The sequence below is a fragment of the Chionomys nivalis genome, chromosome 15, assembly GCF_950005125.1.
Source record: "Chionomys nivalis chromosome 15, mChiNiv1.1, whole genome shotgun sequence".
Taxonomy (NCBI): domain Eukaryota; kingdom Metazoa; phylum Chordata; class Mammalia; order Rodentia; family Cricetidae; genus Chionomys; species Chionomys nivalis.
This window is the reverse complement of record NC_080100.1, coordinates 49,025,795-49,038,747: the sequence shown is the minus strand read 5'-3', so window position 1 is coordinate 49,038,747 and position 12,953 is coordinate 49,025,795. Positions and strand designations below refer to the sequence as shown.

The following is a 12,953-nucleotide window of genomic DNA, read 5'->3' as shown; positions in this document are numbered from 1 at the left end:
ACTTTCACTAGATGAACCCTCTCACCTGCTCCCCTAAATCTTATTGGGGCTTTTTGTGATAAAGGCAGAAGATGACCATAAAGCTTAATTAAGTCCTTTTTGAGAGTTAGCTTATTCATGAGAGTTTCACTTCATTAAAGTGATTTCAGTCCCATGAAACCTTAGCTGGCTTTTGGGTCTTCATTTTAAAACATCCTTAAAATGGTGGATGCAGAGTTGTTAAGCAGGTGTAAAGTGAGAAAGCTGTCTCCCTGTCAGAGATCTGTGAACAGAAACTTTGTAATGAGCCCACAGCAGTAAGAGTCGGTCACCTGCCTCTTCATGCCTGACCTTTTCTCTGGTTTTAAGTCATGGATATCTGCCATGCAGCTTTACTTTCTGCCAGAAACATATTAAACCTCTGTGGGAGGGTATGTGGGGTGTGCTCATGAGTGTGTGTGTGTGTGTGTGTGTAGTTTCCAAAGAACAGGTGATATTTTATGTGGAACAGTTGTTTCCACCAGAGTTGGAAGGACCTTTGAACTGTGATCACTGTTAAACTTTAACAAGGTCACTGTCGCTCTGTATGGTTAGTGTGCAGATCACTGAAGGCCAAGTTCTGGATGGGAAGAAGAGGCGTAGAAACTTTGACACGATGTCTTCCTCAGTATCTACATCTCACTGCATTTTCAAATTCAAGGAAAGTTCAAGTGAAAACTAGCCAGATTCTAATTATAGGGGGAACTATCAAAAACTGGGTGAAGACCCTTGTCCTACCTTCTGAAAGTTGTCTCCATTCCCTCCCTAGAGCAGGGATGGGTCCCTTTGGGAGGGCGCCATCCCTACAGCTGGTTCAGCAAGCAGGTGCTTTTTACTCATAATTTATGTCTCATTTATTTATGACTTCCTAAAATGTTAAGAGTGAAAACACCTTGTGTTTGTCCAAATGGAAGAATAACTGAAATGAGGAGGATGCTGATGTGGGAGGTCGTTGCAGAGCTCTGATAGCGACCGTTCGTCAGGATGGCTGTGTGAGGTGGGAAAGGCTGCAGATCTCCCACCCTGTGTGAGCACAGCCGCCACCGCTGTGGCTGTGTTTCGATGGCGGTCCACCTAGGCAGGCTCCAGCTGAGCGCGTACTTGATTCTTACCTTGTAACTAAGTGCGGATCACTTGTTAACTTTCACATGATGAAGCTTTCACCTCGTCTAAAGTTGATAGTAGCCCGTGAATACTACACTGTATTAAGTGAACAGTGAACCCCCAAGATGACAAGTGTCTGCATTTTCATTAGAACTGTATTTTAGCCATTAGTCCTTTCCTTGTCTGGAGGGTTGTAATCGTAATTTGGACTACTGTTAATAGAATGGTTCTGTGGTTTGTAGGGGTAGACTTCACGAACAATCAAAGGGAGGAGAGTGGTCCCGCTGGTCCAGGAAGAGAGCTCTCTGCTCATTTGGATACATCTTCATCTACAATACCTTCATCAGCTCCGCCGCAGCTGCTGCCTTCCGCGACAGCAGCAGCAGGAGTCAGCGCCACTGCCATTCCCTCTGCAGCTTCCATGACCTCTGCTGGAGCCTCATCTGCCTCTTCTGCTCATGTTCCTGTCTCTGTTCTTGGTGCAGGATCCGCAGCTACAACTGCCCCAGAAGAAACGGTGAGTGCCGTGTGTGAGTGCTGCACTGTGCGAGCCTCGAAGGCCTGTGTGTCTTGTGACGGCGTCAGTGGGGATCTGACTTTCAGTCCCTCATTTGTTCGTATCTGTAACTGTAGTGCTAAGGACCTAACCTAGTCCAGCGCCCATCCCCAAGCGCTGTAAAGGCGATATGGAGAACACGGAGGAAAAAGTCAGTGCGACCCTTGGCCAGCACACGGGAGCGCGAGACAGGAAGTGGCCAAAACATTAGTTTGTAGTGAAAGTGATCCAAAAGTACTGTTCCAGAAAAATAGTTTGCACTTGAGAAAATTAATAGCAAACTTTCTTTGAAGCAAATTAGTGGGTATTGTCAAGGGCTTAGAGGCTCAGAGATATTTTCTACCCCTTTTTCGTAGGTGACCTCTCACGCACGAGTGATTGCGTCTCTGTCCATCTGTAATCCTGCTGAAATGCGGCAGCAGCCTCTCCTCTCCTCCAGTCATTGCAGTCTCCGTAAGGGGATGTTGAGAGAAGGGCTGCATGGGACGGAGCATTAGTGTGGAAAGTGTGTATCTCAGATGGATAATTAATGAAGCTGTTGACAGCCCATCGTGGCTAGGACTCGGGAGGGAACTCAACTCTGCAGCCCTTTCCTGTCCAGTGTTGCTCTACACAAAGGCATTACCATTAGAAAGCTCTCAAGGCAGCTCTCTGCCTCCCTGCTTGATTCTAGCTGTTGATGTAACAGAAAAGACAATAGAAAGGAGTTTCAGTCTTTTTTCCTCTTTTTATTGTGTTGGGGTGGGGGAGAGAAAGAGAGACAGACAGACAGACTCACCCCAGGTTAGCTTCCAATTTGCATTAAGTTCCTGCCTGGGCCTCCCCCATGTTGAGATTACAGATGTGAATGCTGAACTCAGCTGCATTGTCCTGAACTCTTCCCGGCGGGCCATGGCCAGCACCGCTGCTCTAGGGTGCTCTCTATAAATGAAGAGACAGCTTTGACCAGACAGCTAGTCGTATTTTATCTTCTAGCTCACTTGAATTTCTTCCTTTTAGAGCTACTAAGTTTGGAGGAAAATGTGTTGAGATCTGCTACTTGTTATGTTTGCTCTTGCCCGAAGGTAAAGTACATAGCACGTGTATATGCATGTGTGCAGGAGTTTTGACTTAGAAATAAGACTAAAATTCAACCTTGACATTTGTTGAGTTGTGTTTATTTTCTATGATTATGTAGATGATCTCATTTAAATGAACACAGTAGTAGTTCATTTAAATTTCTAATTTGCCATTCGTGTTGCATATGCAGATCACATACACCGCACTAGATATTTGCAAATCTCAAAGTAGGACTACATCAGAGTCTGCATTTAGACCTGCCCTGCGCACAAGCGCATGTGAGGGAGTTGGTCCCGCCCTCACATTGCTTACTTCCTCGGATAATTCTGAAGTCTTCAAAACATGAAAAATATAGATTATGTAGACAGCCCTTCTGGTTTGTGACACGTACGCACGCGCGCACACACACACGCACACACATGAGCCTCCAGTTGTCTTGGTGATTGTTCATATTTGTAAACGTAGTGCTAAGGATCTAACCCAGTCAAGTTCTCACCCCCCTGTAAGCGCTGTAAGTGGCTATGGAGAACGCAGAGGAAAAAGTCACTGTGAACATGATCAAAGCTTGTATGAACTCACAGCCTGCACAGGGCCTGCACCAGCCTGCAGCAGATCGTTTGCATATATGTACGACTTCCGGTTTCGTGTTTTATGGTCTCCTGGGTGTGTGGACAAGTGGATCTCTAATTCTTGTGCCTTCTCGTGGGCTCTTTTTCCTTCTCTTTGTTTGCCCAGTTCTGATGGGTTAGGGTTTTTAATCTTACTATGTTTCATTATTATCCCTTAGAATTCTGTTTGTTTTCTAATGAGAGACAGAAGGGGAGCATACCCAGATGGGAGGGGAGTTAGGGAGGAAGTAGGAGGAGTAGAGAGAGGGGAAACCATGATCAGGATATATTATGTGAGGGGGGAAATCTATTTTCAATAAAAGGGGCAAAGAGTAAGATGCATTTAAAAAAAAGAAAAGAGTGTGCTGCTTGGGTCAACCCACAGAAAGTACTCAAGATAATGTAGCTAAACCATTAGTCTGTATTGAAAAGTAACCCAAAAGTCCTGTCACGGAAGTGATAGTTAGAGCGCACATGCGTGCTCAGGACCTAGAGAATGTCTTCCAGGCAGGAGACAGGAGACTCACAGGTGATCCTGTAAGAACAGTGTGAAGGTTTCTCCTTTGTGTAGTTCAGATGCTCAGAAGTATAAGGCCAGCCTGTAGGCAGTTATCCCCCAAATTATCTTTCAACTCACAGAGCTGGACAGTAGATGGCGCTGTGCTCCTCCGGTTCTAGAGTGTCGTTGGCGCCACTGAGAGAATGCTCCTTTAGTAGGATTTGCAAACTGTTTACTGAAGTTTTTCATCCAGCTTCTCCAGCTATCAGAATGCAAAATGATGAGTATTGTGAGGTGACAGGTGCGCTTTCCCTTTTTATAGATGAGGAGATTGAGGTGTTTAGAGAGGCTAACCCTTTGTGGACATAATTAGCACTCAAAAGAGCCCGTTTTCAGCAGACAGCCAGGCTAGGTGTGGTTATGGATTATAAATAAATCACCTTTCTAGTATAACACCTTACTCAGTGTGTTTTCTAATTTCAATGTCAGTTTTTGTTCAACACTATCTGCTAATAATTTTGTTTTCTCTCTGTCACCTAATTTGAAATCTTTTCTAATAATTTTTCATATAAATTCTTTCTAAAACAGCCTTATGCCTTTTAAAGACAGCTCTTTTTTCACCGGCTTAAACTATTTGGGCTACATAAGTATTTTATAAATTTGTATGATGTCAGGGAATGCCCATATTGGCCAAAAGAGGGCATATGAGCCCCTGGGGCTGTAGTTCTAGGTGGTTGTAAGTTGGCCACTATGGTGCTGAGAACAAACAGGAGGTGCTGTTAACAGCACCCCATCTCCCAGCCTTTACTTCTTGTAAACATAATACAGTTAGCAAGTGACAGACCAGTGGAGACAAACCATGCCACCACGTGACTTTTGCACTCGTGACTGTGCTGGAATCTACGTGTGTTTTCAGCAGAGGTCCTCTCGTCATCTCCTGAGGCAGTCGAAAGCAGTTCTGAGCTGGGTTGGGGTAGCTGATTGTCCTGGCTACTCTGGTGTCTGTCATTCCAAACTTTTCTGGGTTGTCATGCACCCCTCCCTCTCCAGGTGAGACGAGCTGCTGTGGAGGGGCGTGGTTATCACCTTCAGGTGATGAGGCTCAGTTCTACCCCAGTCTTCAATACTTGGCAAGGCTTTGGCTATTGGGTTTTTTCCCCCACTGCTAAGACTCACACCCAGGGCTCAACACACAAGTGCTCTAGCGTTGAGCTGATACACATCTTCAGGGGATTTTCTTGTCAGCTATTAATTTTATTTCTAAAATAGCATTTATGATTTCTCATTTGGAGTTGGGGCCCAGCTTACTGGTGGAATAAATCCCTGGCATACATGAATCATAGGTTCATTCCCTAATCGCCACTCTCCCAAAAAATAATCTTCATTCATTCACAAAATATTTTATACCTCACATTTGTTGATGTGTATGTTATAAATGTGTATGAATTCCTGAATATAGAAACATGAATTTAGTCCACAAAACATTTGTGAACATCTTTTCTTAATTTGTTTTTACTATTTTTGTTTCTCTGTGGCTTTGGAGCCTGTCCTGGAACTAGCTCTTGAAGACCATGCTGGCCTCAAACTCACAGAGATCCGCCTGCCTCTGACTCATGACTGCTGGGATTAAAGGTGTGCGCCACCACCACAGCCCAGCCTGTTTTTATTGTTCTCAAGTGTGAGTTGGGGGGCAGGGTGCCTGCAGAGGCTGGAACTGTCAGGTCCCCCTGGAGCTAGATTACAGGTGTTTATGTGCCTCTCATTTGGGTGCTGGGATTTCAGCCAGTTCCTCTGAAGAGCAGTCCATGTGCTTAACCACTGAGCCATGTTTGCAGCCCTGTGAACATCTTAAAATCCGAGATTTGTTTGCACAAATACATAAGATCCGTATCACTAATTTCAAAAGCAGTCTATGTTTTCAGTAACAGTCCTCCAAATCCCCTTCCCCAAGCTGTTAGCTGTTTGTTTCTATCGCCTTTTCTTGAACGGTGTGTTCTGTCATTATCTTATATTTATCAATCTGCATCATTTTCTGTTGCCTTCCTCCTGTAGATGAAGGGTTTGAGCTGTGACACCATCTTAGCCTTCTGCCGCCCCCTTCCTGTGTGTTCATGTTTAGACATAGCTATTCCAGCTTTAAATTAAATCAGTTCTTGAGATTCCTGTGTAAATATAGTTAAACCTTGGATGTATATAATAACATTTCCTTCCAGCATGTTTTTTGTTCCTAGAATTAATTGCTTCATTTTTGCCTTTGCTTGGGTTTTTACGGAACTATAATGAATTCTTTGCAGATTCTTTAAGGAATCGGACAACCCTATTAAATGTTGTTTTCCTCTGGGTTGTTTTAATTTCCCCAGAGCCAAGTCTCCTTGATTAGCCTCTCCATGATTCAGTAGACAGCTCTGATCATCTGCAGCTGGATGCAGCTGGATGCAGCTAGAGAACCTTGGATAGGCTCAATGGGGAAAGGACCAGTGTTTAATCGATGCTTTTGGAAGAACTATTGAGGAAAAATCATGCATTTAGATTAATACTTCACGTGGCATTTTCAGTTACACCAAAATGAGTACATGTCAGAGAACATAAGTACTGCAGCTAGCCTAAGCAGATCATTTTCTCCCTCAAGTAAGAAGGGCTAATGATAAGATTGAAGACTGTGGATGCTGAAAAGTGAAACACAGACCTGGGGAGATGGCTCAGTCAGAAAAAGTACGTGAGGACCTATTTCCGAATCCTAGCACTTATTTTCCAAAAAGTTGGGCATGATTGTACATGACTGTAACTACAGCATGGGGTGTATAGGAGGGCAAGGAGACGGATAGGTGGATCCTAGGAGCTCAGTGGCCAGGCAGCAAGCCTAAATGAACAGTGTGCTTCTGTTCAGGGAGACCCTGTCTCAGAGCAGCAGGTCTGAGAGCAACAGAGAGGCACGCAGCCTCTCCCTGGCTTCTGCATGTGTATGTACAAGCATTATCACACGCAGATTGAACATCTGAGGAAGGAAGGAAATACATAAGGAAAATGTTTATACGACTAGGTAAGTATCTGCAGTCCTTAAATGAAGTTAGTACCCAACAGGAACTATTAAAAATGTTTGTTTGTAGAGCTAGGAATCAGACCCATGGATCCATTTATGGCATACTAAAACCACTCAGTAATACTCCCAGCCCAGCTGATGCTAGGGTGTGTGTGTGTCTGTCTATCTGTCTGTGTCTGTGAGAGAGAGCAAGAGAGAAAGAGAATACCTGAAACTGGTGCTCTTCCTGCCTTGGCCTCCCAGGTGCTGACTGGCATATTTGTGCCGCCCTGCCCAGGATTTGGGGCCATTATATTGTTTTAATAGCAGCCGTCCTTTCTGACCCACAGTTAAAGAGCTAACAAGCTGCAGTATAAATATGAAACATTAATTTAAATCAAAGTACATTCCCTTACACTGAGTGGAGCATTTATGTAATTGACAGTGATAAAAGGAAATTACACATCACTCTTAATATGCATGTAACTTGCTTCAATATCATCTAGTAGTAACAAATAAAGATTTTAAATGTTGAAGTTGTGTTTTGATATGATCATCCCGTTCTTGCAGTATCTCTACAAAAATAACTAAAAATGTTTTTACCAAAAAAAAAATTACTAAATGTAATAGGAAGAGAACAGAGAAAAAGTCTGTCATATGAAATTGTTCTTTACAAATTATTTTAGGTTTCTGTATCCGTGAAACATATTGTTAAAGTTTTTAAGCAGAACAAAAGCATATACGTAATGATGATAAATCTATGTCAGGATTAAAGTCGTAGCGCAGATAGTGGTGGTATCATGGAGGATGAGTGGGGAGAAGGGAAAGTGGGCGAGAGGTGGTCTGTTTGAGGAGTGAACTCGGTGGCAGTAAGAAATCTGCAGTAAGGAAGTAGCACCCGTGTGTGCATAGACCATTGTGCTGGTGGTGTCCGTGTGATTGACTTCCAGGAGGACCTGATTCTTGCAGGAACCTAAGAGAACAAAGGGTACTTCCGGGAATCTGTCAGTTCAAAACAAGGGTTTTAAATCTCAAAACATTTTTAGAGAGTTGACCTGCCAAGGTTAGAGGAATATTTTGGAATTTGGGAATATTGAGGTTTTGTTTTGCCTTTTTGTCTCATTAGCTTTTAAGTGCTGTGGGTTTTCTTTGAAAGTTACACAGCCAAAATCATGTAAATTGTGCAGTGGCTCTTCCTCCAGCTGGACCTTTGGTTTGTTTTGTAGTACATACCAAGAGTTGTGACCTCAGCACAGCAGAAAGCCGGGAAGACGATTACCGCGCGGATCACGGGTCGGTGTGATTTTGCTTCCAAAACTAGAGTCAGCAGCAGTTTGGCCATCATGGGAGTTTCTCCTCCCATGAGCTCAGTCGTTGTGGAGAAGCACCATCCAGTCACAGTGGTAAGTCCTGTCAAGAAGTCTTTCTCATGAGTTTGTCCTCTGATCAGTTCCGACATTCATGGCTGGTCATTGTTGCCATCAATCATACTTAAAATTTTCTTCTTTTAAGGAAGATGTTTATTCCAAGTGGCATAAAAATCGTCGAATAGAAAAGGTAATCCGTTATATCAACTGCTAAAGCAGTAAACTGTAAAGATTCCATGTAAAAAGAAAAAAAGAAAAATAATTTACTGGTAAACCGACTCTTCATGCAGCAGGTGTTGATTATAAGAAAATGTCCTACATTAGAGTGCTTGCTCTTGCCCTTGTATTTTCCAGTCTCCTTCAATAGTGTATCTAACTTATCTCTATATTAAAGGGTGGTGAGTTGCAAGAAATACATAAGGTATAAGGGAAGACGCACAGACTTGAAGCAGCAGGCAAGTGAGAACATCCCAGTTGTTCCTTCCACTTGCTGCACCTGGACAGAGATTCAAGTCAGATAGTCAAGCCTCCACTTTCTCTTCTGTGAAATGGGGTTGGTGAGAGTACTGAGCTTCTGGAACATTGTCAGAATTCAGGAGTAAAATGAGATAATACCAAAAGTAATGACATATGCAGGGGTACTGTGGAAACTACAGAGCCATTAGGAACCATGACTCACTAGAAAGTTACTAGAAAAGGAATGTGAGATTTTGTTTCTTTTTTTCTAATCTTTGAGTGTTTGTTTGCATGTATGTCTGTGCACCACACGTATGCCTGACCCAGAAGAGGGCATCAGAACTGTAGTTACAGATGGTTGTGAGCTGCCATGTGGGAGGCAGGAATTGAACCTGGGTCCTCTGGAAGAGCAACAAGAGCTCCAGACTGTCTCTCCAGCCCTAGTGTTTTAGAGAATAGAGAAATTGAGGGAGTAGAATCTTTTTTCTTATTTAAGTTTTTTATTGAATTAAAATAAAATCACATCATTTCTCCATTCTTTCCCAGACTGAACTTGTTTTATATCAGCTTCTTGTTGTGATGGAGTAGAATTTTATCTACTTTCACCAATTCCTTTTCTCCTAATATTACATCATCCTTTCCTGTTTTCCTGAATTTCCCTGAGTTCAGGTTAAGCCTCCATCAAATAACTTATTCAGACCTGCACTTTGAGTAACTAGAATCTTAGAAATTCTCTTTACCTGTTCTCTCCTGCCATTCAGGAGGTGTGCAGTACAGGCCAAGTCAGAGAGGGAGACCCCTCCCATCCTTGCTCAGTTTCTGTCATGTGACAGTGTGGGCCTCCGTGCTGTTTGAAGTGATTCCTGGGAATCAAGATCTAAAACTGGCAGAAACCATCATTGCCAATAAAGCATGGATCTGTTTGTGACCCCTTTGCCTGTCAGCTGGGTGTTCACTTGCTTCCGGGGCTGATTATGTGTTCCGCCATATCTTGTAGATCACAATGCCCGTGGGAACTCTAATCTCTTCGTACAGCTCCTTTTACCTATCCTCAAGGAGAAACAGCTTTGATAAATCATGTCATATTTGATGCTTGTCAACTAAAATTTCGTGCCAGCTATAAGACTCTCCCATTTGTAATAGTTACCCAGGTGTTTATAGCTGGAGAAACATCTGTATAAGATACCTTAAGAAGGGAGGTTACTTTTCCACTTCTCCATAGAGGAGTTCTCACTTTTAAAACAGAATTGGACATGAGGACCCTGTTTTATTATGCAGTCTTTGAAATACATGGTAAATATATTGGCACTTTTTATAAATTTTACATGTATGAATGTTTTGCCTACATTTATGTCTGTGCAGCACATGTGTGCCTGGTGTCCACAGAAGCCATTCTTGCGATCCACTATGTGAGTGCTGGCAACCAAACCCAGGTCTTCTTCCTCCTGAGCCATCACCCTGCCCCTAATGCATAAAATTGTACTTGAAATGTTTTAAAGATAATTTTTCAAGTGGAAGCTCCTATAATAAAAATTTGTGGACATGACTAAGAACATAACTTGATACAGATCCCCTGCCAGCTACTAAGACATTGTCACAGGTACAATAAAGTCTTAACTGGTTTTCATATGTACGTATGGCTACCACGTACGTATATACACAGTGCATATTTTTATGTATCACATACGTAGACTGTTGGCTCTGCCCTGGCTAGCACTCATGTCTCTGTTCTCCTAAGCTTTGAACTGGCGTGCAGATCATCTTCTCCTCGGTGTCTGTGGTTGTTCTCCACGTCCCGCTCTTTCCTTGTTTAGGACAGTGTGGCCCAACCAGGTGTGTTGGATGTTCCATATTCCCAACATTCTGGAACCTGGGCAGATGGATCACAAGTCTGAGTCCAACGTGGGCTACAAAGCCAGACCCCACTGAAGGAAAGCGATATTAAGGGAGCCACTTATCTTCTGGGGAGCCTTCTCTTGTGTGACTATAAAATGTTGGGTCTGCTCCCAAGTGAAATCTGAGGTCTATTTCACAATGGCTTGAAGCAAGGCCTGGGCTCGATAGAATAAGGGGTGAATGATGTAGAGCTGACCCTCATCCAGACACCGACGTCCTTTTCTGTCCTTGGCCTCTATAGACCTTTTCCTCTTAGGCCTCTTAGAGCAATGATTCCCAGGGCTCTGGTATCAAATGTGGTTGTTCAAATATGGGTTCCTTTTAGAGAAGGGCTTCACTGTCTGTTTGAGTGGCAACTCCACCCAGTGCATTGCTGGTCTCTGTGGGATGTCAAATGCCTGTTGGTTTGGGCTATAGGTGATGAAATGATGCTTCACATCGACTCTCTCAGATTAGTAAAGCAGCCTCTTATCTTTACAGCAAACCATTCCTCAGGCAGCCGCTGCCAAGTACCCACGGACCATCCATCCTGAAGGTGGCAGCGTCCCAACCTCTAGGTCTCTCGGAGCCAGGCCAGCCCACACCCAATCTCTCTCCAACGTTCAGTCCATAAAAGTGGTTGACTAGAGTGGCTGTGTTCACACTCGGGTCTCTTCATTCCTCTGAGGACTTAACTGGGAGCAAAAGTTGTTTATTTTGACTTTTCTGTACTGTTTAGAACATCATGGACACATCATGTTCATCTTTTCAGAATTATAAGATACTTTCCCATCCTTTGTAACTATATGTAGCGATTATTTTAATGTTGTTATTTTTATTTAAACAATTAAGTATAACTTTTTAATAAAAAAAAAACCCTGATTTTAAACGTGTCCAGCCTGCCACTGCTTGCATTGTTGAAGGGTGTAAATCTTTTTCTGTACATTATTTCTAAAAGGGAATATTTCCACTGTTACTGAACCATAGTTTACACAAAACTTGGACAGAGAACTTAGTAATTACTAAAACAAATAGAAGCTATCTGAATTTTTAAATAAAGACCAAGAGTCACAGTGATATTTCTAAACACAGCTTTTTCTGCCTTCAGTATATTGGTCTTCATCTCTAGGACTCTGCAGTCAAACCCTGAGGGAGTCAGTCAACATCTGTGAAACTCCCTGCTGGGATGACCCTGCTTTCCTTCTCCCTCACCCTAGTGGGGCCTGCAGCATTGAGCCTGCCTCCTCCTTTCTGCACATCCACACATGTGCTGCACAGGAGTGAGTGCCCTGCAGATCTGCAAGCTTCCCAATGGCTGGCCAGAATGGTGCCGCACACCTTGAATCCCACCACAGGGGAGGCAGAGGTAGGTGGATCTCTTATGAGATCTACATAGTGAGTTTCAGGACAGCCATGGCTGTGTAGAGAAACCCTGTCTCAAGGAAGAGAGAGAGAAGGAGAGGGAGGGAAGAGAAAGGAAGGAAGGAAGGAAGGAAGGAAGGAAGGAAGGAAGGAAGGAAGGAAGGAAGGAAGGAAGGAAGGAAGGAAATAGACCATCTGGGCAGAACTGACATTAGAGAAAAAAACTGCAGTTTTCTTCAATACTCTGTTTTCTGCGGCCAAACATTTAATTAAATGGATTTCAGGATCCTCATCTGTGATGTAAGTAGATATATTTCCTTTCCTGTTGACACTGTACTTATGGAATATATGAGCAGGTCCTCCGCTTTCTGATACGTGTGGTTTTGATCATCCGAAGCCTCTACCAGTTTGAGCATGATCTGCTTCTGTACCCTCTCATTTTATTATAGAAAGTCACTTTTCTTGCTGCCTCACACTTCAGAGACTAAATGTGATCTAGGCAAACATCATTCCATATTATAACAAGTGCTTAAGACTTTTCTGAATTATAGACATACCAGGCAACGGTCCAGCTACTACTGTAGCAAAAGCTCACTTGGGCTTGTAAGTTTGAATAGCAAGCTGCAGCGCCTCCTCTCACACCTTCCCTGTGGGCATGCTCCCCAGAACTGCCCTCTCCACCCAGCAGAGCCAGGAGGAACGGTAGGCTGCCTTAAGAGATCACTCATGTGACCAGAATAAAAGTCCCCACTGTGCAGCTCGAGACATGACTCAACCGCTGAGCACACGCTGCTCCTGCAGAGGAACCTAGTTCAGTTCCCAGCACCCACTTGGCAGCTTCAAACCATCTGTAGCTCCTCTGGCCGGCATAGGCACCAGGAATGCATGTATACATACGTACATACAGTCAAAACACATTTTTAAGTCTTTGAAACACACCGTAACATGGATCAATTCCTCCTCCCTCCCTCCCCTGTGTGAACTGCCCTGAGATGCATTCATCCATCCCGTCTTGGAACAGAGTGTGCTT

General features: G+C 43.5%; 1 protein-coding gene across 1 annotated transcript in view; it reads left to right on the top strand.

The window, feature by feature from the left end:
* Poc5 (POC5 centriolar protein) overlaps positions 1-11,436 on the top strand; it is a 32,240-nt gene extending 20,804 nt beyond the window's left edge. Inside the window, exons 10-12 of the mRNA XM_057790030.1 lie at positions 1,365-1,639; positions 8,090-8,266; positions 11,063-11,436. Of these exons, the coding sequence (XP_057646013.1) occupies positions 1,365-1,639; positions 8,090-8,266; positions 11,063-11,209 (599 nt within the window). The 3' untranslated portion in view covers positions 11,210-11,436. The remainder of the gene's footprint in view (positions 1-1,364; positions 1,640-8,089; positions 8,267-11,062) is intronic.
* The last annotated feature ends 1,517 nt before the right edge of the window (positions 11,437-12,953 follow it).